Here is a 27,020-nt window from a genome sequence, read left to right on the forward strand (position 1 = left end):
ATGTCTTCAACCATATTGCAAAGTGAAAATTCTAAGAAAATGTTGTCAAATTGTCATAGAAATCATCAGAAAAATTTACACAAACTGTAATAGAGCTGATGATTAGTAAGCTATGTGTGATTCTCCATGGAAACAGGACACCATAAAAGTTAAATTAAAATACTAAGTATCACTCATCAGACAAGAAGCAGTCACATTACCCTCACTGTCCCGCTATATCCAGAGCCAATTTTGTAAAGTCCATCTTTACATAAGAGATAGAGGAAAAAGCCATCACTCTGAAGTAGGCACTGGTCATCTTCATCTACAGATATTTCTTTCAATGGCCACTTGTGCATCAAGGCTGCCTTCTTTATTCCATTACTGAACCAGTCCTGGATTTGGATTTTGCCCACCAGAACTGCCTGTACACTCCGCTGAAGAGAGTTTAAAATGGTTGGCACCTAAACAGTAAAAGAAATAGTGAGTGAAAAAGATGACAAATTTTTTAAATGTTGTATTTTCTGTTCTAACTTCAGCTCAAGAGAGACAAAGAAATACCAACTCATCTCAAAAACAGTGAGAGGGAGCAAAAAGGTAACTAAAATTAAACAACACATCTTCCCAGAACTCATGAGAAGTACTCCTGTACATAAATTCCCAGACACAGAGAAGTTTTAGCTCAAGACCTGAATAGTCTGACAAGCATGGCTGCCATTATTGGTGAGGATTGCAGAGATTGCTTGCAACGTCCTTCCTGTCTCTCCCCAGGCAGCTACCAAACTGAAGAGGCAAGCGCAGGAAAGTGCTGTCAAGGACTGTCCTGTACTGTCATTCATTCCCGTGCTACGGACAGTTATTTCCAGAAGCAGTTGGAACAGGGATTCTGGAGATAAAACACAGCCATTACACAGAGAAGTCACAAAATCATACAAAACAATTTAATTACCAACAGGAAATTAAACTAGGAAAATACATTGCATATTTCCTCAGCTATTATGTTTAGAGCTAATTTTAGACAGAAAAGCATCTTAAATAAACCTAAATTATCCTTAACTTTTCTTCTTTCCAGCCAGAAAACATCAAGTCCGGATAATCACCATGGCCAAAAAAGAAAAACTACAAGTCCTTCTGTCGCAGTTGAACACAATAGTAAGAAATGGGCCCGAAAGTGTTATCACTGAGATGTGTAGGTCCTGACTGAACTTATCTACTCTTTATGACCACTACCCATGTTGAAGTACAACCCACTTCACAGAAATGAGCATTTCAAATTGAGGCTTGAAAATTATTTTGATCACATGCCTCTTTCCAAACACTGTTCGGTGGTTGAACATCTGTAACAATCAAGGTGTGAACAGAAATCCACCTAAAATTTTCTTGAGACAGATACAATTAATCACTAAGGTAGCAATTAAAAAGCCTTCTTTGTAGCTTTTTAATACTCCATGCATCAATACAAAACAGAAGTGTTCTTTAGCAAATTACTATCTTTGGAAATGGAATACTGTTACGTCAGAAAATATTAAAAAATACATGAAGTCTAAAGACTTTTTAAAAATTGTTTTTAAACAACTCAGGCTACAGTCTAGACCTCTCTGCAGTTCTATAAACCAACAAAAGATAACAGAATTTTAACTTAAATGATATAGTCAATCATGCTCTGAAATGCATCAGGAATTCAACCTTGATTTTCAGTATCATTAAAAAGAGAATTAATTTTCAGGAAAGGTTTGGGATGGCAATAGAAAATAAAAAACAAGAATTCTGACAGTCTGCTTAGCAGCTTCACATAAATTACAACATTAAAATATCTAAGATATAGATCACAACAGCAGATTGCAAGAGAAATTCACCCTAGAACTGTATTCTTTCCATTAAGACCAAGTATTTTATGCTTCAGTAAGACAAGTGAAGCCCAATTTGTTAGGCTGTCATGTTTACTATGTTTCAGTGAGGAAGTACTGTGTACTACCATAAACACCATAAGGAGTTTACACTCCAGAATGATGTCAGGCATTTGAGAACAAGCATGGCGCTATCTCACAAATACTTGCCAAGAACCATTTTCTTCTGTCCAACACAATAACAGATGTGTGTTTATAAAAAATATAGTAAGAGATGAGATATTACCTAGGACTTCTGGAGGCTCTGATTGCAGGCCTTCTGGTTGTTGACCTTGGAGCACATTAAGTAGGGCTTGTAAGCTCCTGAGACACAAGGATGGATGAGAAAATCGTGTCTCCTTTATCAATTCAAAGACTTCACACAATCCCACTTCAATGATCTAAAGAAGAGAATTTTCAGAACAGCTGTCAATATAATATTTTTATATCTTCACCAGAAAAAATATATCCCAATGTTCACTGAAAAAGACAATTACTCAAATAGAAAGTTGCAATATAAAAATACAGTGTTAAATCAAACGTGAATCAAAATCAAGAACCCACCTATACCAGCAAACATTAAATTTGTCAGCAACTACATAAACAGCATATCTAAGCAGAGTAATAGTTTCCTGAAAAAATAAGGAAAGTTAAAACTTTTTGCACAATAAAACGCAAACTGTGCCTCTGATCCTTTCTAATTTCTATCCAATTCACACTTTGACAGTCTTCTTTTTCCTTGCTCATTAACATAAGCCAGCAAACTAGAATTGTCTTGCAACCTGGCTTCACAACCTGAATAGCAATACGTCTGACAGTTGATACTGGCAGCTCTACCACTTTCCTCTCGAAAGCCTAGGAGAATATTTTTTATATTGTGACAAAAAAACAAAGATTAATTGTTTGCCACTAAAACTCTGAATGTAGTGATCGCAGACACGCATTAAGCCAACTAATAGAACATGTAAAAGCCCTGTCACAGCCACCTCTAACTTTCCCTTTTAGAATTCCTGACTATTCTGAGAGTAGTCATGCTTCCCTCCACTGACTGCTTTCTTGTACTTCCTTCTCAAACTCTGTATTTAATAATGATGAAGATAAAAGAAAAGAGAAGAGAGTTAGCACATTACAAAGAAGCAACTGTATCTTCAAAATTTCACCATGTGTTTTGGTCAGGAGCAGAACCCCCATGTATAGGGTGTTTAACAGAGACTCACCCCTGAGTCTCTGTCAAAATCTTAGGAAATAGACTAAAATGTGAAAATAAATAACACCATTAATGGAACTGCCACTCATGCTTACAACATACATATTCTGGCAGTCAGTTCTAAGTTCTACTGGATGCCTTGTAACTGACTTGTTTGCTAACTTTTAATTTGATTTCTGTCCTTCAGAAATTATTTTATTATCTATTTTATTCCTGCAGGAATGATAAAGACATAATCAAGTCAAGTCTTCAAAGAACAACAGCAATTTTCCTGCTAATTACACCTTACATTTCACATCTGCAATGGAGTGGGGGGAAAACACATACATGGAATCCACAGGGAGAAAAAAAACCTGTCAACATAATAACAGCATGATGGTTTTTCCAGGATCTAAAACTCCCCACCATCCTAAAGGCAAAAAAAAAAATACATTGTAGTACATTTTTAGAAATGCCCCTTTTGTTCAGTTATAGCATCTTTGAGAGAAACTAAGTCTATTTTATTCTTCACAATCTTCAGTCAGAAGACCTCATCTGAGAGCTGACAGAGGCAGCTATAGATAGTAGAGAGCATAACACAAAGAAAAGAGTTTGGTGAACTTCCACTACAGTAGGAATCAATAAGAGAGAGTTCTGCTGGGATGTCATCAATTCTGGACAGGTTTTGGACTGGTTTTTAGATATCTGAGATCAAGGGACTGGGTAGGCTTCATAAAACAGATCTATTCACTATAATATTTCATGCATGTGTATCACATACATATATATATGCGTATGTGTGTGTATCTCTCTACCTCTCTCCTACAGACAGTCCTCCAGACTGTACACTAAAGGACAGAACAAGCAAATAGCTATTTTCAAGACATCTCAAGCTTGTTCTCACTGCTCTCTGAAGGGTTTTCGTGCCAAAACAAGTACTGTGCCTCAGTTTGTGTCACAGCCTGACTGCTCTTAGTGACGCTCTCTGTGTAGCCATTCTCCCATTCCCTTTGCAACATCTTTGAGACTTCAGATGAAAAGTTTAAGAATGCTCAACAAAACTCCCAAAATTCTAGCCTGCATGCAGACACTGTGACTCCTAACTAATTCCTAAAACCCCTCCTATTTAATCTTGAAGTCTTACCTGTGCTCTTGTTTTATTTCCTTTAGCTTACCTCTCATAGCATTGTGAGCAAACGCTCACATTTCTATAATTAAAATTACACGCTACTCTAATTTATATTATATACATAGATAAAAAAGAACATTTAGAAGGGTAAAATTTTCCTAATGAATTTTAAAAGACTTAGTCTCTAGAGAAAGCAATTATTTGTCTTCTACTTTTTGTTACAACTTAAAAATTTTAATTTTTGCTTAAGCTTATTAGCAAAATGTATGTCAGTGTAGGAACAAAGAATATTTAAGTCAGTTAATTCCACCTTAATCACTTTAATCCAGTATTTGCTCCTTTTTGTAAAGGGTTTTTGTGGATCATTTGTAACTCACTGTTAAGGTTGAAACTGGGAAGGGGTGAAGGGTGTTGGAAATACCTGTTCTTTACTCAACAGAACTGAATCTACTCCATTTTAAGCAGAAAGAATTCCTCATCATTAGCTAAGGTACTAAATAAATAAGGTAGCAAATAAATATGTCAGATCAAGGCAAATATTTCTTGAGAAACCAAAAATACAAAGCTATCAAAGAAAGTTACTAAACTATCTGAACACATCCAAACCACAATTTTTTTGTTATGCTAATATCAAACAAGTAGCTATGTCTCTGTCTCTCAATGTTAAAAACAACTGCTCTCAATCTTATTATAGAAATTGCACAGGACAACTTCGGATTTCAAAATACATTCTACTTAAAGGCTCTAACAAACCTGACTTCCCCAAGTTTAAGATCTGAAAGAAAAGTACTTCAATAGAACACTTGAAGTCACCCTAAGCTACAAAAATGTAGAATGTTTTCAACTTATTCTCAATTAAACAAAAAAACATCAACGGACCAAGGACTATACTCTGGAGAATCTGTAAAAGCACAAATCCTAGTCATACTTTTTAAAATCTTTCACCTCACTGTCAAACTCAAAATACATTAGTATTCTTTATAAAAAACTAACAATTACTATCAGAAATTTGCCTATTGTAAATATTGTAAACCTTGGAAACATTACAGTAACTTTCTTCTTTACAGTTAACAGACTAAGCCCTACACAATACTGTTCATTATCATGAGACAAACCAGGACACCAAGACATTTACATAGTCAGTCCCTAGAAGATTTACTACATGTGAGACAGTTGCAAGCAGATGCTTTTTTCAAAAACATGAATGCAAGTCCAACTGTTACCCCCAAGTGACCTAAACAACCCTATATCACCTAGACAGTTATGAAAAATAGTGAGGTTGTATCAGGCATCTAAACATACTTTTGAATCAAAAATTCTCAAATTTGATATTTTGTAGATTCTTTACTAAAAATAAACAGTTTGACAACATACTAATTTTCACCAATTTTATATTTGCTGTATGCAACAAAATCTCAAAAATTTTCTGTCTTGAGAGAAGTTGGTTATCTACAGTTTCCCTACCATTTTTTCTAAGCTACCATCTTTTTAAAACTGTGCTACTTTTCCAAGTCTCTTTTCAATAAAGTCTCTTTGCTGTCCAACACAATACCTATGTTTTGGTTTCCACATGCAAGTCTTCTGTCCATATCACTGATAAATCTCATCCTTCTTGGAACCTCTTTTAATTTCAACATCTCTTTAAAATGCCAGTCCATTTGCTATAAATGCTAATAGCTACACTTCCTTTTACTTAAAAAAAAAAACACTTGCTGATTCATTTGATACAATCCATGAGGACTCAAGTGCAGTTCATAAACAATGCTGAGTTTATTTCTAGTGACCACATATTTTGCAATCATCAATTATGAAATTTCAGTTGGCTGGTATGATTATGCTTCTTTGCAACTTGCCACCATTATTTCCTGGAGTACCAACTTTGCCCTTCAGATAATAACATCTAAATGCAATAATCTATAAAATCCTAATTTTCTAAGCCTAATTCAAACATTCTACATAATCACAGTTGCAGTCACCTTTTAAATTCAGCACTTGTATTAGTTTTAGAGTAAATATATAAACAAGGGAAGTTAATCTGAACATGCTTTTTAGATTCAGAAAAACAACAGAACAAAGCACAATTCCTAGCACTAATAAGGAAGCAATGAATGAAACTAAATGCATAGTTTCGTAATACATAATAAAAAACAAGTGAATCAACAAATTGGAAAAAAAAAATCAGTAAGTCCTATACTTTGACTTTCCACCATTAATCCTACTGTAAGCACAGAAGTAGTCAATAGTGAAAAAACCCACTTTAACTGTTTAACTATAGCATCACAATCTTAACATGCATTAAAATCTGGAGCTGTCAGTACCACTAAGGACACTAAAGCCAAAAAAGGGAAAGAGCAATTGATAGTTACTGCAATTACATGCATACCCAGCAAAATATCTTAGGAACCATTCCACCAAAGTATTTCCACTATTAGAAAGACTTACAGTAATTTCACGACCATAAGGCACACCGGATTATAAGGTGCACCTCCAGGAGTCAGCAAATTTTGCTCCCATCCCCCCTCGCAGCTCGGCTCACGGCTCGCACTTCCGGGTTGGCAAATTTCACAACTTTGTACATTATATAAGGCGCATTGGACTATAAGGTGCGCTTCCGGGTTCGGGAGAAAATTTTAGTCAAAAGGGTGCACATTATAGTCGTGAAATTACTGTAGTCTTCTTGTAGGGTAAAGCAAAAGAAAGCACTCTTTATCATTATCAGCTGGTAGCCGCTCAGAGATAAAAGAGCTGCCTTATTTGCATCATTTCTGTGTAGATTTTCAGGTTGTAGATGATCAAGTACCAACAATTTTAAAAGAGTGCCACTTGAGTGTTTAACTGACATTTAATTGATTTCAATTTGGGCATGTACATAGATCATCCTAATTCATCAAATGATTTTGAACTAGATGGACTACAAATAAAACTACAGCAGTGTTTTAAGCAGCTAGCTTATACTGTTGCTCTTCAATCCCCAAAAAGAATATACCAGCCTTAGATGACATACATGGCACACTTTAAATGGTATCAATTACTTGCCTTTGGAAGTTTAATAGGCGGTTCTTTGGGCTCCTCTTCTTCATCACTGTCCGAATCCCCACTCTGGACACTGTTCTTTGAAGCCAAAGACACAGATGCTTCCTTTTTCTGCCACTCCAACACACAATGGCGGACATTGCAGTAAACATTAAAAGCTGAAGGATTGCTATGTAATCTGATATCTGGTATGGTTATTGTACTCTCTAGGTTCTCAGTCTGAAAAACAAGATTTGTTTTAGTTTATTAGTTTTGTAATGTTTCAAGCTTTGCTAAATATAAATTATCTATCTCAACAGTCTCAATTTTCACAGACCAAATTATTACCAAATTGGAGACAACTTTGCTCTTGAACTTTTATTTAAGGTAGGGAAGAAAAAGGAAGAAAGGAAAGGAAAGGGAAAAGGAAAGGGAAAAGGAAAAGGAAAAGGAAAAGGAAAAGGAAAAGGAAAAGGAAAAGGAAAAGGAAAAGGAAAAGGAAAAGGAAAAGGAAAAGGAAAAGGAAAAGGAAAAGGAAAAGGAAAAGGAAAAGGAAAAGGAAAAGGAAAAGGAAAAGGAAAAGGAAAAGGAAAAGGAAAAGGAAAAGGAAAAGGAAAAGGAAAAGGAAAAGGAAAAGGAAAAGGAAAAGGAAAAGGAAAAGGAAAAGGAAAGGAAGGAAGGAATTTCAATAGATTCCATCTAGCTTTAGTCAATACCTCTTATAACTTGATGACAACACTGGGACTAAGAATAAAAGCAGCTCAGGCTACACAATGGTCCAAACCTGTGCCACAGTGACAGGAGCAGCAGAATCAAGCTTTATCTTCTCAACAACAGTCTGTTTTGGGGGTTTTAATTATAATTTAATTTTAAAATGCTTGCCTTTTATTCTAGTTATTCTAGTTGTTAGTTTTAACCTGGTGGCAAATACTCAAAATTCAAGTTTTTTGTTAAATACATACTAGAAATTTTAAAAACCCACTTGCCTTGCCATTAAATGAAAACTGAGGACAAGTCCAAAAACTTCTACCAGTATGCTAAAGATAATAGTTTTGAGAATAATAATCTAACAGACTAATTCTTAAATACAAAAATCAAGGTCTGTGACTTAACAGGACACCATTCTGTTTCCAGAAGCCCTGAGCCATAAAGTATGAGTCGGGAAATTGGTCTGAGAAACTATCACTTACCCTGGCCAATCTTAGCACCTGCTACTGCTGTATTATTGTCAGCCTTGGCCAAGACATAAAGTAGCCTTCATGAAGGCTGTCAGTGGACTTAGAATAAGACAAACTATTTAAAAAAAAAATTTAAAAAAATCTGCTCTGTACTTTCCCAGTCTACAACAGTAAGATGGTGAAGATGACTGACTTGAAAAAAAAAGAGAACTCCACAAGCATTAATTCTCAGGTAGGGTTATTCTTTATTCTTTCCATTTGGTGGTGTACTAGAAAAGACCAGCTGGTTTGAGCATAGGCTTTGAATACTCGATTTCAGGCATATGGGAGGAAGAATTCTCTGTAACAACTTGCAGCAGACAGAGTGCACAAAGACTAAGTAAGGAGAGAAGGCCCAGGCTAAGAGTGCAGGACAAATTTGATTGACCATGCAAGGCAAAATATAGGGAATAATTAGGCCAAAATAGACTCAGGGTTCTGACTAACTTCACAAGGTCGTTTTGGTTTCTTTCTTGTATTCTTGAGAGATAGGGGGAGGAGGGGCACAGTGAGAGAGGAGGTTTTTGGTCCTTTTTCTTATTTATAGGGTATTAATATTGTACATTGCCACATTCATCTAGCACGAAATTATGCAGTGAATTATATTACAGTGATTTGAAACAGATGACTGAGAGAAGTGATGGGAAAGAGAACATTAAACTATGAGAGGTAAAAGAAATTTGAGAACCAGTGAATTGGGTAATTGGGGTGATTTATTTTTCTACAATATAGTCACCACAATTTCCTACATCAAAAACATTTCTATCTGCACATGCATTTTTATTAATACCAGAAATAACACAAGACTCTAAGCTAGACCTTTTAACATAACATGTTACTAAACATAAAAAAAAATTGAAAATTACTTGAAAATATTTAGTTGTTTACATATTCCCTGTTTTTGACTAAAATATTATTCTGACTGTACTGGTATATATTTGTCTATCCTTCCTTTCCATTATTACTAAAGTTACTGCAATCCAGAACATTAAGTAGCAATGCCATTCTGTGCAACCTCTTTTATCAAACATAGATTTTCTGTTAATTTTTCTCACCTGCATCACTGTTAGCAATAAGCACAAAAATAAAAAGATAATGAAGGAAGAAAAAGAAAAACCTGGAAAAAGTTCCTTACATCCATACTCAAACTTGACAGGTTTTTTCTTTAGCTCAACAGAACTTTTGCCATTACGGATTGAAAGACAGCAAAATCAAGTCCTTGTTCAATATTAATACCTTTAAAATAGTAAACTTCCTCTTAAAAATCCCACAATATTAATCAGTGCAAGCACCCAAGGTACAACCTCATATGTTATTCCAATATAAAAAAAAATTTGGATTGACCCCACTGACAATGAGCTTTTTTTTTTGAAGTTTATTTGACACCAGAAAACTGAATAGTTATAAGATGTAACTCTTTCGTACAGCTCCTGTTAAGGCAAATCCATGCTATAAGCTTTCAGCTTTAAAGTTAGCTCAGTTGAACAACACAGGTTAAATTACTTAATAAACTTACTTCACTAAAGTTTTATACTGACAGTTACAGGAAGAGATATCTCAGTGGCTGCAGATATTTATCTGAAAGTTCACTTATCTAGTTAGTATCACATATCGTAATTATAACTTCTCTAAAGAGTTTCCATTCCAACTCTTTCTTGTCAGCTCAGCTAAGTCTTTGATCCAGAAGAGCCTAAGTTTTGTAGCTCATATAGTCTCATTTGAAACAGACTGGTCAACCTGTTAAGCCAGAACAGATGGTTTTAAACATTACAGTGCTAGGTAAAATCAACGTATGTTTTCTTGCCTATTAATAACAAGCTGACTAATTTTCAGAAATAAACTCCTTATTCTTAATACAACTATTAACCAGAAAGCACTTTAACTATTCTCTGTGTTCAGTGTTTCTCTTTTCTACAACATGCATGAACAATACTTACATACACTAATCCCCTACCCAGACTTCCATACAGCACAACATCCTCCACAACTTCATCATAAGGTAAAGAACACTGATGTAATTTGTGATGGCTTTGCTCAAGTCTAAGGGGTTTAACTACAATACTTATAGTTGCTAGGTCTTCAAAACAAACATCTGTTCAAAAGTGGATTTATATAAACAGGTTGTACAGACATCACTTTCTTAGATTTCCTTTACATAAGGCAAGAATGGAGCTGACAACAAAAAAAACCCCACTAACTTTCTGCCCTTCTAACGCAAATGCTCATTCAGTGAGCAGTTCTTTTTTTTGGTTTTTTTTTTTTCCCTTTCTTCAATAGTGACAGAGGAAATTATTCAAAACAGACGTCAGAAGTTTTTTCCATATGAAACAGGTGTTTTTCCTTTCCAGATAACAGATTCCTAGCTTCACTGAGGTCAGATACACTGAACAAGTCAGAAAACTGGGACTTAAGCTCATCCCATCATCACCTGAAAGTCTTTTCTGCAGCTAATGAGTGCCTTCTATACAGTCATAAAAACTTCTCCAGTATTATGAGACTCATGATACCACCTGTACAACCTTGCTGCTGACTCACAGATTTTGAGTAGAATAGACAAGTAAGAAAATCTAACCAATAGCTGTACTTACAGAACCTCACTATCAAACTAATAAAATCTACTTTAACTTACAATTCTCTTAATGGTACTGCATTTCATGTTGGCACAAAATACATCTACATTGCCAAGAAAAACAGTAGAACGTTAAACCAAAAATGTTAACTTCTAAGAATTCACTAACGCAATTTATTGATTTTGCACAAATCTACAATTATTAATAATCCAAACAGACTGCTCTTGAGCTATAGGATAAATTATTTCAGAAAGAAACAATGCCTTACAGCTTGTTTTTGTGGTATTAAGACCACCGAGATACACATGACACTTGTGAATAAGGTGATGATCAGCAATCACTTTCTCTACCTCTGAATGTCCAATTCTTAATGGTTGCTGAAATACTGCAATCCCAAGTGCTCATTAAATTTGGCTACAAACTCAGCTTCCAGAGTGCCTAAGTAGTAGATGAGATGACAGCTTCTTTACCAGCTTTTCTCCCAAAGCATCTGGTTTCTCAGAAAATGACACAGCTACCGCTTTCAAAAAGAAGAGAGCTTACACACTGGAAAGTAGACTTTTGCTGTTTGACTCAGTAGTTTCCATATGAGCTGTAACACACTGGGACATTCTGAATCTTCATCTTCACTGTTTCACTTGGTATCATCAAAAATTAAATGTGCATCTTCTTAAATCAAGATACACAGTGAAACACGCATTGTAGAACTTAAGCATCCACCATCAGTGAACACAGCTTTAATAGTCAAGATTTCATTTCCTGTGTGTTACTTTTTATTTTCTGAAAGATAAGACACTAACTTATGAGAGAGAGATCAAACCCCAGATGCCCACACCCTGATGCCTGGCTTGCCCTTGTAAACATATAGTCCCTGCTAAACGGAAGAATGAATTATGTAGGAGAGGGTAAACAGCACAAGTTTGGTTCAAAGGATAAGAGCAACCTACTTCTAATTGCTCTTCTCAATCAGCCTTTTGTAATGTTCCAGTACACTCAAGGAGAGGAGCGGGAAAAACCAAAACCCTCTGGTCTCCTTTACACTCATCTCACACATAAACTGTTTTCCCTAAAGATGAAATCCATACATAGCTTATTTTCTGACCTATTTTTTTTTATTCCTCTTGAATCAGATGAGTGAGTAATGGTTTATTCTTAAATATGATGGAAATAGACTATAATCTAGGAGAGGAAAGTTAATCTGCTGTTAAAGATGGGTCAGGTTATAATAACCACCTGATCTAATCCATGTGTAACACTGAAAAGAGAACCTCACCAAATTCTTCCTCGGACAGATGTCTTAGAAAGGGATGCCTCTTGAGGTTGAAGGACCAAATAATACAAAAGGCACTGAAAACAATGCCAAATTATTCGAGAACCTACAGGTGTTTTATTAGCTTACAGCTAATTATATTAGTTATAAGTATAATATTAGCTTACAATGAATTTGCCTACTGCATGAACCTACCCCTTAAAGTTATATTCCTCCCATTTGTATAAAGCTAAAAAAGTCGTAGCTTAAAACTTCTGCATAAACTAAACTAGCAGATGCCAAACATTTCAAGTACAAGCTGTGTTTGGTGGACTCCAATTTTTCAGTATTCTTCAAATAACATTATGAAGATGGTGAACTGTGGTTTTCTGTCTAAGTCTCTTTCACACAAGTGTCCTAAGCAGCACTTTGCACAGCAAGGGGAAAAATATCCAGGGTGTCTGAAATGGAGGGGGGTGGTTAGCAGCAATATTCATAGAGTTGGGAAAAGTTACACAGTCTTACAATTTTCTGGCAATATTCTCTGCTAAAGGAGAAAAAATGGGGAGGAGGCAGGTAGAGACTGGAATCCAAGATGCTACACCCATATCTAACAATCAGATACTTGTTTTCTATGTAAGTCACTTATGTCAGCAGTGGATTTCTAAAGCCAAAATAGACTGCACTACACAGAAAACTTTTATACCTCCATTTAAAAAATAGATACTAAACCACAAATCTAGAAATCAGTGATAGTTCAAATACCAGTGATCATAGCACAATCCAGCTTAGAAACAGAGTAAGGCTCAAACTACTGGGCTGTGTAAAACACCAATTAGTTTTATACCTAAAATGTTCTAATATTTAACACTTAAATGGTGGAAATAATTTTCTTCCAGTTGCTCAACAATTACTTCTCTTTTAAAGTTCTCTCCTCTTCCATTACTCAATCATTTTTAGTAAGCACAGGATATAAATGACAAATTTTTGGATTCCTTCATCTTATTCTTGATTTAAGCCCTCTCTGTCTCTACTAAGTATATTAAGAGAAAGCTTCCATCTCCTAAAATACCTGTTTCTTCAAAAAATAAACCAATACACACAAACTCTACTGCTCAGAACGACCAGCAGTGAAAGACTTTTCAACCTGCTCTATTCTAAACCTTCCAAATGGAAGTTTGTATTTTCCTGATAATAGACACATCCATTTCCAGTGCAAAAATAATCACTGAGCTGATTCTACAATGGTAAGCATTGCGATGCAAAGAAAAGTACAGTAATTTCACGACCATAAGGTGCACCAGACTATAAGGTACACCCCTGGGGAGTCGCCAAAATTCGCAACTTTGTAGATCAGATAAGGTGCATTGGACTATAAGGTGCACTTTTTTTTTGCAGCGAGGCTAGACCCCCAGCTCGCCCCGTGCAGTTTCTGGTCGAGGCCCCACCTCAACCCGGTAGCCATTGGCCCCTTGGCCCGCCTGTACCCGGCAGGGGCGGTGCCGCGGGCCCCCAGGCCCGCCTGTACCCAGTGGGGCTGGGGCATGCCCGCCGCTGCTCCGTGCCACCTCTCCGAGGCCGGGCTATGGCCACTGCCCCTCCGTGCCGCCTCTCCGGGGCCGGGGCATGCCCGCCACCCCTCCGGGGCCGGGCTATGGCCGCCGCCCCTCCGTGCCCCCTCCACGGAGCAGGGTCGTGCCTGTGGAGGGGCCATCCCGTCTCCACGGGGCCAGGGTGTGCCTGCCGCTGCTCCGCCCCGCCTCCACCTGGCAGCCATGGCCCTGCCGGCTCCCCCCGCGGCTCGCAGCTCTCACTTCTGGGTAGGCAAATTTCTGAACTTTGTCCATCAGATAAGGCGCACCGGACGATAAGGTGCACTTCCGGGTTTGGGTGAAAATTTTAGTCAAAAGGGTGCGCCTTATAGTCGTGAAATTACTGTATATAAAAAACCAAGAACAAGAAAACCCTCCCATAACAAACCAACTATTTAAAAACCCAAAAAACAAAACCACCTCACTCTGTCAGTTTCATAACCTCAAGATATGAAGCTGGTTTTATTTTCTCCTTCTCAGCTACATTTTTCAGGAAATGCACAATATTTTGCTATCAGGCAGAAATAAGCTGGAGTGCTTTTCTGTAATTGAGTCACTTGGAATGAAGATGAATGCTCTAATGGTCAACCTCAAACAGTGTCTAGAATAATGGCAACAGTAACAGACATATGAAAACCTCTTATGACTTTCAAAGATATAAATCTTAATGCTTCAAGTAAAAACTGACTTAAAACCAGGAAGACTCTTAAGAACAACCTTCCATCGGGATAAGATGAGGCAATTTTCAGTTAGTGCCATATCCACAACTAGTGACAAGACCTAGCCTTTAGTATGTTCACATTGTCTTGGCCAAGAATCCTGCCACTCCACTTACCCAATGCAACTAAATCCAAGAACTACATCCAACTGTTAAGCTTGTGTATTTAGCTTTCTACTTGGCAGTAAAACTAGAGCCCCACCACCCAAATGGACAAGGGCCCCTTTACAGAGTAATAATGATCAAAGCTGAAGAGTTACCTTATTTTAAAAGCACAAGTTTCTCTCACCAGACACAACACACAGACTAATTACATTCTGCAAGATTTCTTTGAATTTCTAGTTTGGTTTTCTTTCTTGACAGTGGGTTGATAAAATCATGGAGAGGACAGGGCTAAAACTTCTTATAGCAACTGAAGAAAGGACTGAAGTTCAGTTTGGACCACAAATATTTTACTGTACAGTGCTGAGAACAGAAATGAAGATAAGCTCTTTCTATACCCAGGCTGAAGCTGTACTACTTGAGATAAGCAGAATAATCTGGTAAGTTTCCAAAAAGTCAATACCAAATGAATAGATAGAAGGTTTACTTCACCCTCCCAAAGTCATCTGTCTTGAGATACAGTAACTACAGAAGGTTTGGCAAATAGGGATAAGATGGCCAAGTGGTTCTACAGCGCATTTGTACTGTAAGGACATTCAGCTGACTAGAAAGTGTCTCTACTGGATATTTCAGTGGTTCTGTCCTTCAGAACCATTCAAAAAATGAGCCTAAATGCTTACAGCAAGCCTTCATGAAAATTCCTCCAAGACTCTACCTTAAATAGACGAATAACAGCTCTCTAATAGAGAAAGTATGCAGCACAGCAGTATTTTAAAATAGCACTTCTTCTGCATAAATTTGTGGTCTCCAAAGACTAAAGATGCAAACATTTTTGTTAAGTTCACTGTATGGTTCCCATGCATTTAAAGGGATGGAAAGCAGGGGTTACATAGGGAGAAAGCATTACTAGAAACACTCAGGTATCATTTATTACATTTTCTATTATGGAGGAATTTTCAGAGGCAACTTTGGAGTCCTTAGAATGCTCCCTTTTCTCCTTTAGCCAATATGGCCAAATCTTTGCAGCAGTAGTCTCTAACTGTTGGTTAGACACAGATCTCAAAATTTACCTCTAAGACCAGTATGTTTAGCTACACTTAGGGTTTAGGAACTGGAGAACTAAAAACACTGTTCATATTACTTCTTGTTGAACGTTAGTAGCAAAAGTAGCTGAGTAAGGTTTACACTGGTATCACAGTCATGCAGGATACAGTAAACAGACAATACTGGTCTACTATTAATGCCTCTAAATAAACAAACTGTTAGTCACAGTTAGGTTTTCTTGCATTTCTCTCAACTGAAGTTACTGTCATTTTTGAGTCAGAACGTTGTCAGGTAAGTTATAGGCTTACCTTGTTGCGTGTTTTTACTTTCAATTTAGTCTTCTGTTTTCTTTTCAACTTTTTCTTGCTAAAAAGTTTCTTACTTCTGAAAAAGAGAAAAAAAAGCAATGAGAAGAAAATAAATGAACTCCCTTCCGTACCCATGGTAAAAAAGCACAGAGGGAAAAAATATCAGAAGCACTCTAAAATTTTTTTCTCGTAGGCAAAGGGAATAATCACAGGTAGAATTTCAGCATACAAATCAGAACACAAAGCACTTAAAATTATGTTTTCCTAATGTTCCACTGAATTATGGGCCTTACTCTCATCAATTTAAGCAGAATATATGCCAGAAGAGAAGCTTCTAGCTTACCCTATTGTTTTTATTACAAGTCCATTAGTGTCGCAGCAACGCTAGAAGGTAGAATTATTGACAATTCTCAGTAAAACAACCTGTTAGTACAGAACATTGCTGTGTGAAGTCTTTATCACACTAAGATTCAAGCCTCCCAAGACAAAAAGTAAGCTTTAAAAATATATCATTAAGCAGAAGATTCAGCTGATGGAAGAAACTGCAGTTTCTTTACCTTTTGTTTGGACTTTTTCCACCCTCACTTTATAGACTTAATATCCATCCCTTTACAGATCTAACTAACACATACTTCTCTAAGATCTTTTAATCCTCTCCTGCCCACACTCTTTTTCTCATTTTTCTACCCAGTGAAAAAGAAAAAGACATCATACAAAAAAGACACTATATGTACACACACTTGTTCTGTCACCATCACTGAGGTTACTCTGAACGTATGTTTTTTAACCTACTGCTTTTTCAGATTATAAGTCCTCCAAAAAAAAAAAAAAGGAAAAAAGTCATGTTACCTTTGCAGCATACCTTATATACAAGGTCACCTTATACAGGACTTCAAGCAACAGCTACTAATATTGTTCTGTACCACAAACTTTACTCAAATAGTTTACAGTTCAGATTAGTTGAAAAATAAAACTATTACATCTGCAAATCACAGGCAGTGAGAAGTTTTATTTTCAGTAACAGACTGAGAAACAGAAGAATCTTAATATTTCATTCAAACAACTTTGTTCTAAATAAAAATGTTGAGGTTCTAAAAGCATAGTAGTTACTGTACTCTAAAGCATTCAGACTGCAAGAATATAGAAGCCTCATAGTCCAGCAGTTAAAAGCTGGAAAAACAAAGCCTGACCAACAGCCAGTAGTGAGAATACAAGCTCAAACAAAGAATTCCTGCAGAGTATGCCAAGAAAGCTGCCTCCTAGAAATTTCATCACTTTTCCCCTCTTGGCCTATATTAAGAAATTAGGTTCCTCAAGACACTTCCTGCTGAAACAAACCAGCTCACCACTTTTCTTATAAGGAACAAACACCATTATCCTGGAATTAAAAGAACTGATTCAGCGAGCAGTGAATGGGAATTCTCCCACCATTCCCAGAGTTAAAGTTTACAAAGAGAATGGAGAAGACTGCTCAAGGTTCCCCCAACAGTAAAGTTTCAATAGGTAACAATTATAAGCCAATTAAGAAGCAAGTAAAAAAGCTTCATATAATCTTTACTGCTCAAATTTCAACAATCAAACTCCATAGTCCAACTCACTATTTAGCTTTTCTTTAATTAAACTTTTTTTCTTTAATTAAAGTTTTTCTTCCCTATTAGCATTTAATGCAGTTTATTCTTACTCTGCTGTCAAACATGAAGAACAGCGCAGTGCCTTCCATTCTGTAGCCATTCAATCTTCTGCTTGGACCTAATGACCTTTTATGAAACTTACACCCTAACCTCCAGTTTAAAAGTCCTTATGAAAGTATCTTCTGAGGTCTCTCAGTCCATACCACACCTAAACCATGTTGATTAAAACTGAAAGCAGTACTTCTTGTTTGTTGTTAGGAAGAGGAAGAAGAAATGTCTCATATGCCTCCAAGGTCAAACTTTTAACAGCATTCCAGGTATTACTTGGCAGCTTCACAGCAATATGGCATAGCAAGACCTATTTAACCCAGACTAGCATGAAAACATTTCCCTGTAAACCTCAAAATTGAGTTTCCAATACTCTTTATCTATCTGTGCTAATAATTATGCCTTTTAAACACAGTATGATTTGCACCTAACCACAGACAACCTGATAAGCATAGCTTTTTTCTTTTTGTTTTAAAAGATAATTCAAGTTGCCAAGACATTTCAAATTTAATCCTTCCTGCCAAAATCTTTGAAAACTTCCCAAATTTGTCTGCAAACATCATAAACACTTTTTCATCTTGTAAATATTTCACTGGACCAGTACCTGTAATTTTTGCAAGTATTTCTTTGTGTTTACACATACATCTGAAAAAAACCCAAATTAAGCTTTCCCCCCATCAAGACTGGATTCATTTCCATAGTAACAAAACCTCTGCCATTTGTCACGACACCCACACAATGTTTTTTCCAATTAACAAACAGGAAAGATCAGCAATGGGTTTACTGATAGTGCTAAGATCTCCCTCATTCATACAACAACCATTAAAAACACTGCAAGGAGCAGCACAGTCTGACTGCTCCACTGTGGCAGTTTTGGGCTTGAATATTTTTACATGTAAACAGTTTGGGACAGAAATGCCATAGTAAGAATCCACAATTATGTCCCTGTATTTTCTAAAAATGAAACCTCAAGGACTTGAGAAGTATACTTTCTTCCATATCCAAATAAACCTTCAGAACAAGTAAGCAACTAATAAAAAAAACCCTAATCACACTAATTTTATAAATAGTTCTCAGCAACCTGCAATTACTATGCTTAACACTAATATATTCACAATGTATCTACATATAATAAAGAGATATATGATTGTTCACAGTTCTACTGTTATATACCACAACACTAGATGCCTTAATATTCCAGAAAAAAGCATAAAACATGGGCAAATACATTCATGAAAAACAATGTTAAGCAGATTATGAGTAATTTCTGTTGGAAACAACATGTGTTAATTATAAGCCCAACTCTTCTACTGCCTGAAGATTAACAAGATCTGATATGGCTCAGCTGGATTTTTTAGCTAAATTATTAATTATGTTGCTGGTTAACAATTGTAAGTTGCTGCTAGCTGTCATTTGTAAAGGTCTTGATACTCTGTGCTGACAATCAGCTCTGCTGGTAAAAGCCCTTTGGCTTTCAATTTCTAACTCAGCTGTTGATACCATTTAGTTCACAGAAAACAAACACTTATTATCAGCAAATCTCAGGCAGGCTTTCTGCAAACTGCTTCAAGACATTATAAAACTGGCAACCAAGTTTTGAACTGGACCACAAAGGAAGTGCAAGTCAAATGAGCACAGACCATAAAGACACCTTGACAAAAAATACTTTGCGGCAAATGGACACAAAGAAAGAGTGAATGACGCTATTACAGCCTTTACAGCAAAATCTGTTGAGAATAAAACAAATACCTAAAATATTCAACCCTGGAATATGAAATAATTGCCTCAAATCAGAGGCAGAGAAAAAAAAGTATGGGAAAGGTGAGGGTGGGCAATAACCAGTTGCTTGACAATTTAAAATAGGTAAAGCAGCTGTTAAATGGCATGATTGCAACTTCTAATCAGGCTTGCAGCACCTGCAGTAGGAGTAAACGCATGCTTTAGCTTATTTGCTCTAAACCAGAAGTAGCATTAGCTAGCACTTGACTATTTGACGCATTATTAGGGGGGCATTGTTCAGTTGTCTCAACACCATTGCTCTCACTCTGTTTAAAACAGATGAAAAAATGCAAACAGAGCATCTTCCCTCAAGGCGCAAGTCTTGAACTGCAATTCCTAAGCTTAAATTTGAGAGGGAAGCTTTACATGTTGAGCGTGTGTTCCTCCCCTCAATGCTGCTACTGAATTACTCAATATGGATTAACATTACGTTAGCATTACGCCCACATAAGTTCTTCTAGACTACATGTTACACCAAATGTGTGTCTAATAAGTGGAAAAAATATTATTTCATCTCTGCTGCTGAGGCAGAATAGGAACAACAAAATCTTACTTAAGTGCTGTGTGACCTAAAACCTTCACTTCCAGAACATGGTACCAAAGACCATGGTAGCTAGCACAGTAAGAGATACAGTTGTTCTGCTGTTGAATCTTTGAGTACTTTTGAAAAATTTGTCAATTCAGTAAACCAGATACTAACACACTCTCAATTTTTTAAAACTTCCAAGTGACTTTAACTCAGATCATTTGTCTAAACTTGCTTGCTCTGGTTCAAGGGTTTACACATATTTGGGAAGAAGTATACTGTTGACAAGACATGTCTAGCTAAATAGCTGTGCTCAGACAAATGACAAAGATATTGTCACTCGGTTTCCGTAAGTGCTTACTCAACATGGTTAGCTTAAGCATTCAAGGGCTTGTGGAAATTCCCTTAAGAGGCAGCAGCCACTCAGTAAACACTGAAAAAGTCAGGTTTATGGTACCAAACAATTATTTTGTTTTCTCCATTAGGTGAACTGTTGCTGGTGATGATCAGCTTGGTTAGACAAGATGCAGAAGCATTCGCTTCTGAACAGCCCAAAGTGAAATCCCAAGCTCAGATCGCAAAGGAGACCACAACAGCAAGCTATTGTAACTCATGTAGTCATCATCAAGTTTGAGGGCATTTCATCACAGCATCATTTTACTGAATGCAGTGATAGTGCAGGTGAAGTTCAGGAATCTGAAAAAGGGAGCAAGACAAAAGCAGGATCACAACCCTAGACTTCCTAAGAACAGATTTCATCAATCAAGAACAGCCTATTCACCAGTCTGCTTTGAAGAATCCATGGGATACAGTTCCCTGGAGAAAAAGGGGTGCAGAAGAGCTCTCCGATGCCAGCAGTTTGGGGGAGTTGACTCATGCTCTACACACAACTTGCAATGCTTTATCTGAAATGCCACCACCAGCTCTGGGTGCCCCAGCACAAGAAACATTTGTTTACTGGAGTGAGTCCTGAGAAAGGCTGCTTAGATACTTAAAGAGCTGGAGGTTCTGTCATATGAGGAGAAATTAAGCAAGCAGAAATTGTTTAGATGTGAAAAGAGAAAAACCTGGGAGGGTGGAGGTGGAATCTCCATGTGAATATCTCCACCTCCACCTGATGGGAGAGAGCAAAGATGATGCAAACATACTCTTCTAAGCACTATCCAGAGACAGGCCAAGAGGCAATGGAGAAAAGAAAAATAATACAGGACGTTCCAACTTAACCTAAGAACAGCAAAAATGGTCAAAGACTGGAACAGGCTGCCCCGAGAGGCTGAAAATTCTACTTCCTTGAAGATACTGAAAATACAGTTGGACAATGATCAGAGCAACCTGCTCTGATTGATACTACTTTGAGCACACAACAGCCTCCAGAAGCCCCTTCTAATCTCAACTATTCTGTGATCTTCACCATTTGCTTATAAAACAAAGTAAAATTTGACGGTACAATAGACATGCTTCTGCATTGTGGAAAGAGTGTATTTTTCCTCATTCTGAGTTTTGCATTTCTCCTGGTGTCATGCCATGTTTCTGATTATGCTTCCAAGTAGAGACATACTGAGCTTTTCATCTGTTCGCCATCTGGATCAGCAAACAGACATCAAAATCAGGCATAGGAGCAACTTCTATGGGAATTAGTCAGCACAATCAAATCTACAATAGTACACAAAGCTAAGAAGAGAATCAGGGATGAAAACTACTTTAGCACACTTAAAATATATGCCTGCATTAAGACAAGCCTGTCACTTGAATTGATCCATACTTTCTTGGATATAACCAACATCCACAGGTATACTAAGAAGGGTGTGAGAGAGAATATGTTTACATTCAACAATCAAGAGCTTCTCTGTGCAGATGAACCAATATGGACACTGTACAGGACCCCTAACAACACTTTTTCAAAGAAAAATTGTACATACATCACGTCGTCTGGAAAACTAAAACATAATTTGTCAAACGGAAAGCACTCTAGAATCAGTAAAAAGAGTGTCTAGAAAGAACCCCAAAAGGTCAGCGTTTCCATTTCCTGGTCTATCATAGAACTGGGGGTCCTGGTCAACAGGCTGATTGTGAGCCAGCAGTGCCCTGGCAGCCAGGAGGGCCAACCCTGTCCTGGGGTACATCAGGCACAGCATCACAGTCGGGCAAGGGCTGCTCTGCTCTGAGCTGGGGCAGCCTCACCTCGAGTGCTGGGGGCAGTTCTGGGCACCTCAATATAAAAAGACATTAAAATATCAGAGAGCATCCAAAGGAGGGCCACGAGGATGGTGAAGGGTCTGGAGGGGAAGCTGCAAGAGGAGCACTGAGGTTACTGTTCAGACTGGGGGGGACCTCACTGCAGTTACAACTTCCTCATGAGGGGAAGAGGAGGGGCAGGTACGCATCTCTTCACTCTGGTGACCAGGCCAGGACGTGCAGAAATGGCATGAAGTTGAGTCAGGAGGTTCAGGCTGGATATCAGGAAAACATGGTTCATCCAAAAGGGTGGTTGAGCACTGGAAGAGGTCACAGCACCAAGCCTGACAGTTCAAGGAGTGTTTGGACAATGCTAAGAAGGATACGGAGGTAGACACTGATCTTTATGGGTCCCTTCCAACTCGGCATATTCTATGATTTTAGTCAAATTCCACTGCATTCCAAACATCTCTTTTCCATAGAGAGATATTAAACACTGCCAATGATCACACTCCCACCATGTCCTATGAAATCCTACTAAAAAACTCTTTTTGAGCTCTTTTCTAAAGCCTCTTTATAGCAATTAAATGCTATTTTTCATATCTTTGTTACAGAAAAATAATTTTTTGTCTTTCTCTGCAACTTGCTTTAAATTTTTTCAAGGAGAAATGATTCTTCTGACAACTAAGCAGTCCCAGTTCCTTCAGCCTAAATACCCATTTCCATCACTACCATCTAATTTCTGTTCTCTCATAGTAACCAGTCCTTTTTCAGAAAATAACAACAACAAAAAAAAAGAAGTGGGGAAAAAAAAAGTCCCACAATCCTGAAATGCAGAAGAAGTCAGGAATTACTTGAGCTTTCCCTACACAAATGAGAAAAGAATCTCACACAATTTGAAATAAAGTTCTCTAGCACTCAGTAGCATGGCTACTTCTGAATCACAATCACTTTATAATTTTATAGAATGCACAGTATCTCTCATGAGGTACCTTTTATTCATTGTTGGTTTTACATTTTTGCTTACTGGTTTGGTAGTGGGATTTTCTAAAGCTAAACATTTACAATCTTAAGTATATCTAATCTTCCACAATTTTGCACCCTCTGTTAAGTTTTTCTTCTACAGTCTCAATTCCACCTCTGAAATTGTCAGTGAGAGACTATACAGTTCAGGACCTAGGACAGATCCAGATGCAGAGCAACAGCTACTACCTATTCTGACAGGCTTCCCCCTTGACAATCATTCCACAGCATCTCTCCAGGGTGGGCTCCTGTTTAGTTTTAAATCTACTTTACAGTTGTTTTATCTAGAACAGAGGCAGTCAAATCATCAGGCTGAAGGTAACACACCTAAAAATTCTAGTTGAGGAAGGATACAGTCTAGACAATAAGACAACAGGAGCAACATCTATTTTTCTTACTTGTCCTGCTTGAAAAATCATAAAATCACAAAATGCCTGATAGGTCGCAATTAAATCACTCCAAAGCCTTCCCTTTTCCAGGCTGAACAATCCCAATTCTCTCAGCCTTTCCTCACAGAAGAGGTGCTCCCTCCTTTTGAACATCTTGTCTGCCCTCCCTTGGGCACACTCCAACAGGTCCATGTCCTTTCTGTAACAGGGACTTAGCTGGGTCACATCCAGCCCCTCACCCACCAGCACCCCCGAATCCTTCTTTGTGGAGGGCTGCTCCATCTGTTCATCCCCCAGCCTGTGTTAATAGCACTCATTGATCTGCTATAATAAGATCCATCAGATCTGCATCAAACTTTCCTGCTGCACAGAAAACCAGAAGGCACTCTTCTGATGAAATACAACAATGTGCATTTTCAAGGCTTTTTCTTTGTCTTCTGTAAGCAGGTGATCTGTCTGACACTTGATCACACAAAGAACAATGCCATTATGAAGAGTAACTTAAAAGCAACCGCAACCTTTGCTGGACTTCTTTATTTCCCAAGTCATTTATTCCATCTTCTGAAGTGCTCCAAAACAGTTCTTAAATTTCTAATCCAGTTTCAATGCAATATAATATAAAACACAGAAAACTACAGCTGATAAATATAAGTTCACTTCTCAGCAAGAAACTTACTATACACTCATCTCACTGCTACAGAAGTTCAAATATAAGAGCTTCAAAATAAAGGAAAGGGAATACTAAAGAGAAAAGGGTTATCAAGTCTGCTCAGACGATGCGAGATCTCAAAATTGTGGGACCATCTTATTTTAAAGGACATACTGACTTGCTGTCAACAACTGAGAAGCATCTGGCATACAGCCAAGGGGAAACAGAAAAGAAGTTCAAGAGAAGTTCGGAACATAGAAGTAACTGCTCACATTAAGGAGTTGACAATGATAAGAAACAGAACAAAGGAAGTGGGCAGAGCTTCAATGGTCTAATCTATAGACAGAGAAGAGGTTTTATGACCAGAGAATCAAGTATCAATAAAACTACATGGAGGCTGCATGTTGGCAAGGAGATGAAGAAGTACCATGAGACAAAATGCAACCAACAAACCTTGCTGTAAAACATATCAGAGGTGCTTCTTGCATACTCCCTATTTTGGTACCTCTCCACATGTACATAAGCTTCAGGGTTCAGCAGTCTCATTTCTATGAACTGCAGGGTTACATCTGTTTGAAAGCAACTACTTTTAAGAGCCTCTACATACAATATCTCCCATTTTTAGGTATGTATTGTGTCCTTGCAAACCCTTTGATTTCTTCTATATTTCACTGTAACTTCAGTATTATTTCAGCTGCCAAGAATTCTAGCACCTGTAATGAGAAACAGCTTTACAAAAAGCCCCATAAAGTAACCTAAAATAAACTACTCACCTAAATAAAATGCTATATGCCTCCTACAAAGCTGGCATACAGAACGTGTTGCTTTAGGGTACATGCTTTAGCATTGCATCTATAACTAAAATGGGAGATGCTCAGAAAATGGTTCTAATATTAGGTCCAGCCTGTATCAAACACTTAATTCTGTTCTCGATTTTTCACTTCTCCAACTCACACTCACACAGATCTACCAATTAGTGTCAAAGTGGTGCAAGTCAAGAGGACGCAGCAAGCGTTCCTTGACATTTAGGAGTTGTTGAAGCACCCAGCAATTGAACTTTCCTCAGGCTTCCCATGCTTAACTTTCCATCCTAGCAGATACCTTCCATTGATAACTAAGCAGAAAACATGTTTATCCTTCCATCTACTGCTGGAACATCCAGAACACTTTCAATCATAGGGAGGGACAGTGTCAGCAGGTTGCAAGAATAAAGACAGAAAATAAGTATTACTCAAAACCCCCAACCTGCTCTTGTCTTGATAAACAAAACGCCTGCTTACAAACTATAGGTATGAGAGCTTTTTAATGCTTTGTTTTTCATACCACCTACAGTAATATCTATCAAGTTTCCAAAAGGACTTGCCATAAAACAATTGACAGGGAACAAAATATGTACATATCAACTGAAACCTGGCACACAAATGCCTACCATACAAATACATAAACTCTTAGTGTAATGCCAAACTAAGTGTTGACAAGTTTTATGAAATAAACATGCACCAAGTATATACTACACCACATACTTATATCACAAACTGACCCAAAATTCTAGAAACCACAGATAGAAGAAAAACAAGAATACCGATTTCTGAAGAAATAAATACACTAAATCTTTTCTCTGTGATTTGGCAATGAATTCTACAACAAATCCGAGGAAAAAAATGCTTTTTACAAGCACTGGTTAGTATTCCTGGTTTTTAAAATATCTCTGAAAACTATTGCTTTGTAAAATTTTTCATGAAAAATACCTCCATGAAACAGTTGCTTGACCTTCCCTTCCTCTTTGCACAGTTGCAGACAGGAAACATAAGATACTGTTTCTGCCAAAATCACAGCCAAAGTAGCTCAGTTGCATGACGGTTGGCTCACAAACCATATTTTTGCCTGTTATGATATATTACTAGTCTGAATATGGTATTTGCTCCCAAAATAAAAAAAAATTAAAAAGTGGAAGGTTCCAGAGAGAAAAGCTAAGATGTTTGCAGTAAAATCTCCAAACTGGGGACTAATTGCAACTAGACAACACTCAGCAAGACTTCAACATACAAAACACCTCAAATTCAAAAATACTCTAAATAATAAATGACTTACATTTGGATTTTGCTACCATGCAGTTCTTCCTACAAGAATGCTTGGACAAATATGCTGCTTCGCCTTATCTAAAACTGCAACTGTTCTTAGCTTTTCAGTTCCTCTGATATTCCCTTTACTCATATCAAGCTATAGCATGAAGATCTGATACATATTTGTGAAAATACGTTTACAACAAAAAGAAGGTCAAGGACAATCTCCATCCTGTAATGGACAAAGAAAATTCTGAGGTACTTAATGCCTTCTCTGTCTCAGTCCAGTTGTGTTCTCAGGGTTCAGCCCTCATCATCCAAGGGGAAATGATTAGTGACTTGTTACACCACTTAGACACACACAAGGCTACAGGGATGGTTGGGATCCACCAAAAGAGTACTGCAGGAGCTGGCAGAAGTGTTCACTGAGCCAATTTCCATCATTTACCAGCAGCTCTGCCTAACTGGGGAGGTTCCACCTGACTGAAAAGTCAGTCAATGTGCCACCCAATTACAAGAAATTCTGGAAAGGGAATTCAGGGAACTATAGCCCTGCGAGTCTTTGCTGGGGAAGGTCACGGAGCAGATCATAAGAGTACTGTCACATGATACATACAGGACAACCAGGTGACCAGGGCTACCAACGTGGGTTTATGAAAAGTAGGTCCTGCTTGACCAACCTGATCTCCTTTTATGACCAGGTGTCCTAGTTAATGGATGAGGGAAAAGATGTGGAGGTTGTCTA

At 37.5% G+C, this 27,020-nt stretch overlaps 1 protein-coding gene across 9 annotated transcripts in view; it reads right to left on the reverse strand.

Moving 5' to 3' along the window:
- The window catches only part of MYCBP2 (MYC binding protein 2), a 183,507-nt gene that overhangs the window by 145,179 nt on the left and 11,308 nt on the right, over positions 1 to 27,020 (reverse strand). For all 9 annotated transcript variants that reach the window (XM_033051559.1, XM_033051558.1, XM_033051563.1 and 6 more), the window contains exons 2-6: positions 15,993 to 16,068; positions 7,217 to 7,432; positions 2,113 to 2,266; positions 669 to 865; positions 201 to 443 (exon numbers count right to left, since the gene is read on the reverse strand). In XM_033051559.1, the coding sequence (XP_032907450.1) occupies positions 201 to 443; positions 669 to 865; positions 2,113 to 2,266; positions 7,217 to 7,432; positions 15,993 to 16,068 (886 nt within the window). The remainder of the gene's footprint in view (positions 1 to 200; positions 444 to 668; positions 866 to 2,112; positions 2,267 to 7,216; positions 7,433 to 15,992; positions 16,069 to 27,020) is intronic.

This window comes from Catharus ustulatus, chromosome 2 (genome assembly GCF_009819885.2).
Source record: "Catharus ustulatus isolate bCatUst1 chromosome 2, bCatUst1.pri.v2, whole genome shotgun sequence".
Classification (NCBI taxonomy): Eukaryota; Metazoa; Chordata; class Aves; order Passeriformes; family Turdidae; genus Catharus; species Catharus ustulatus.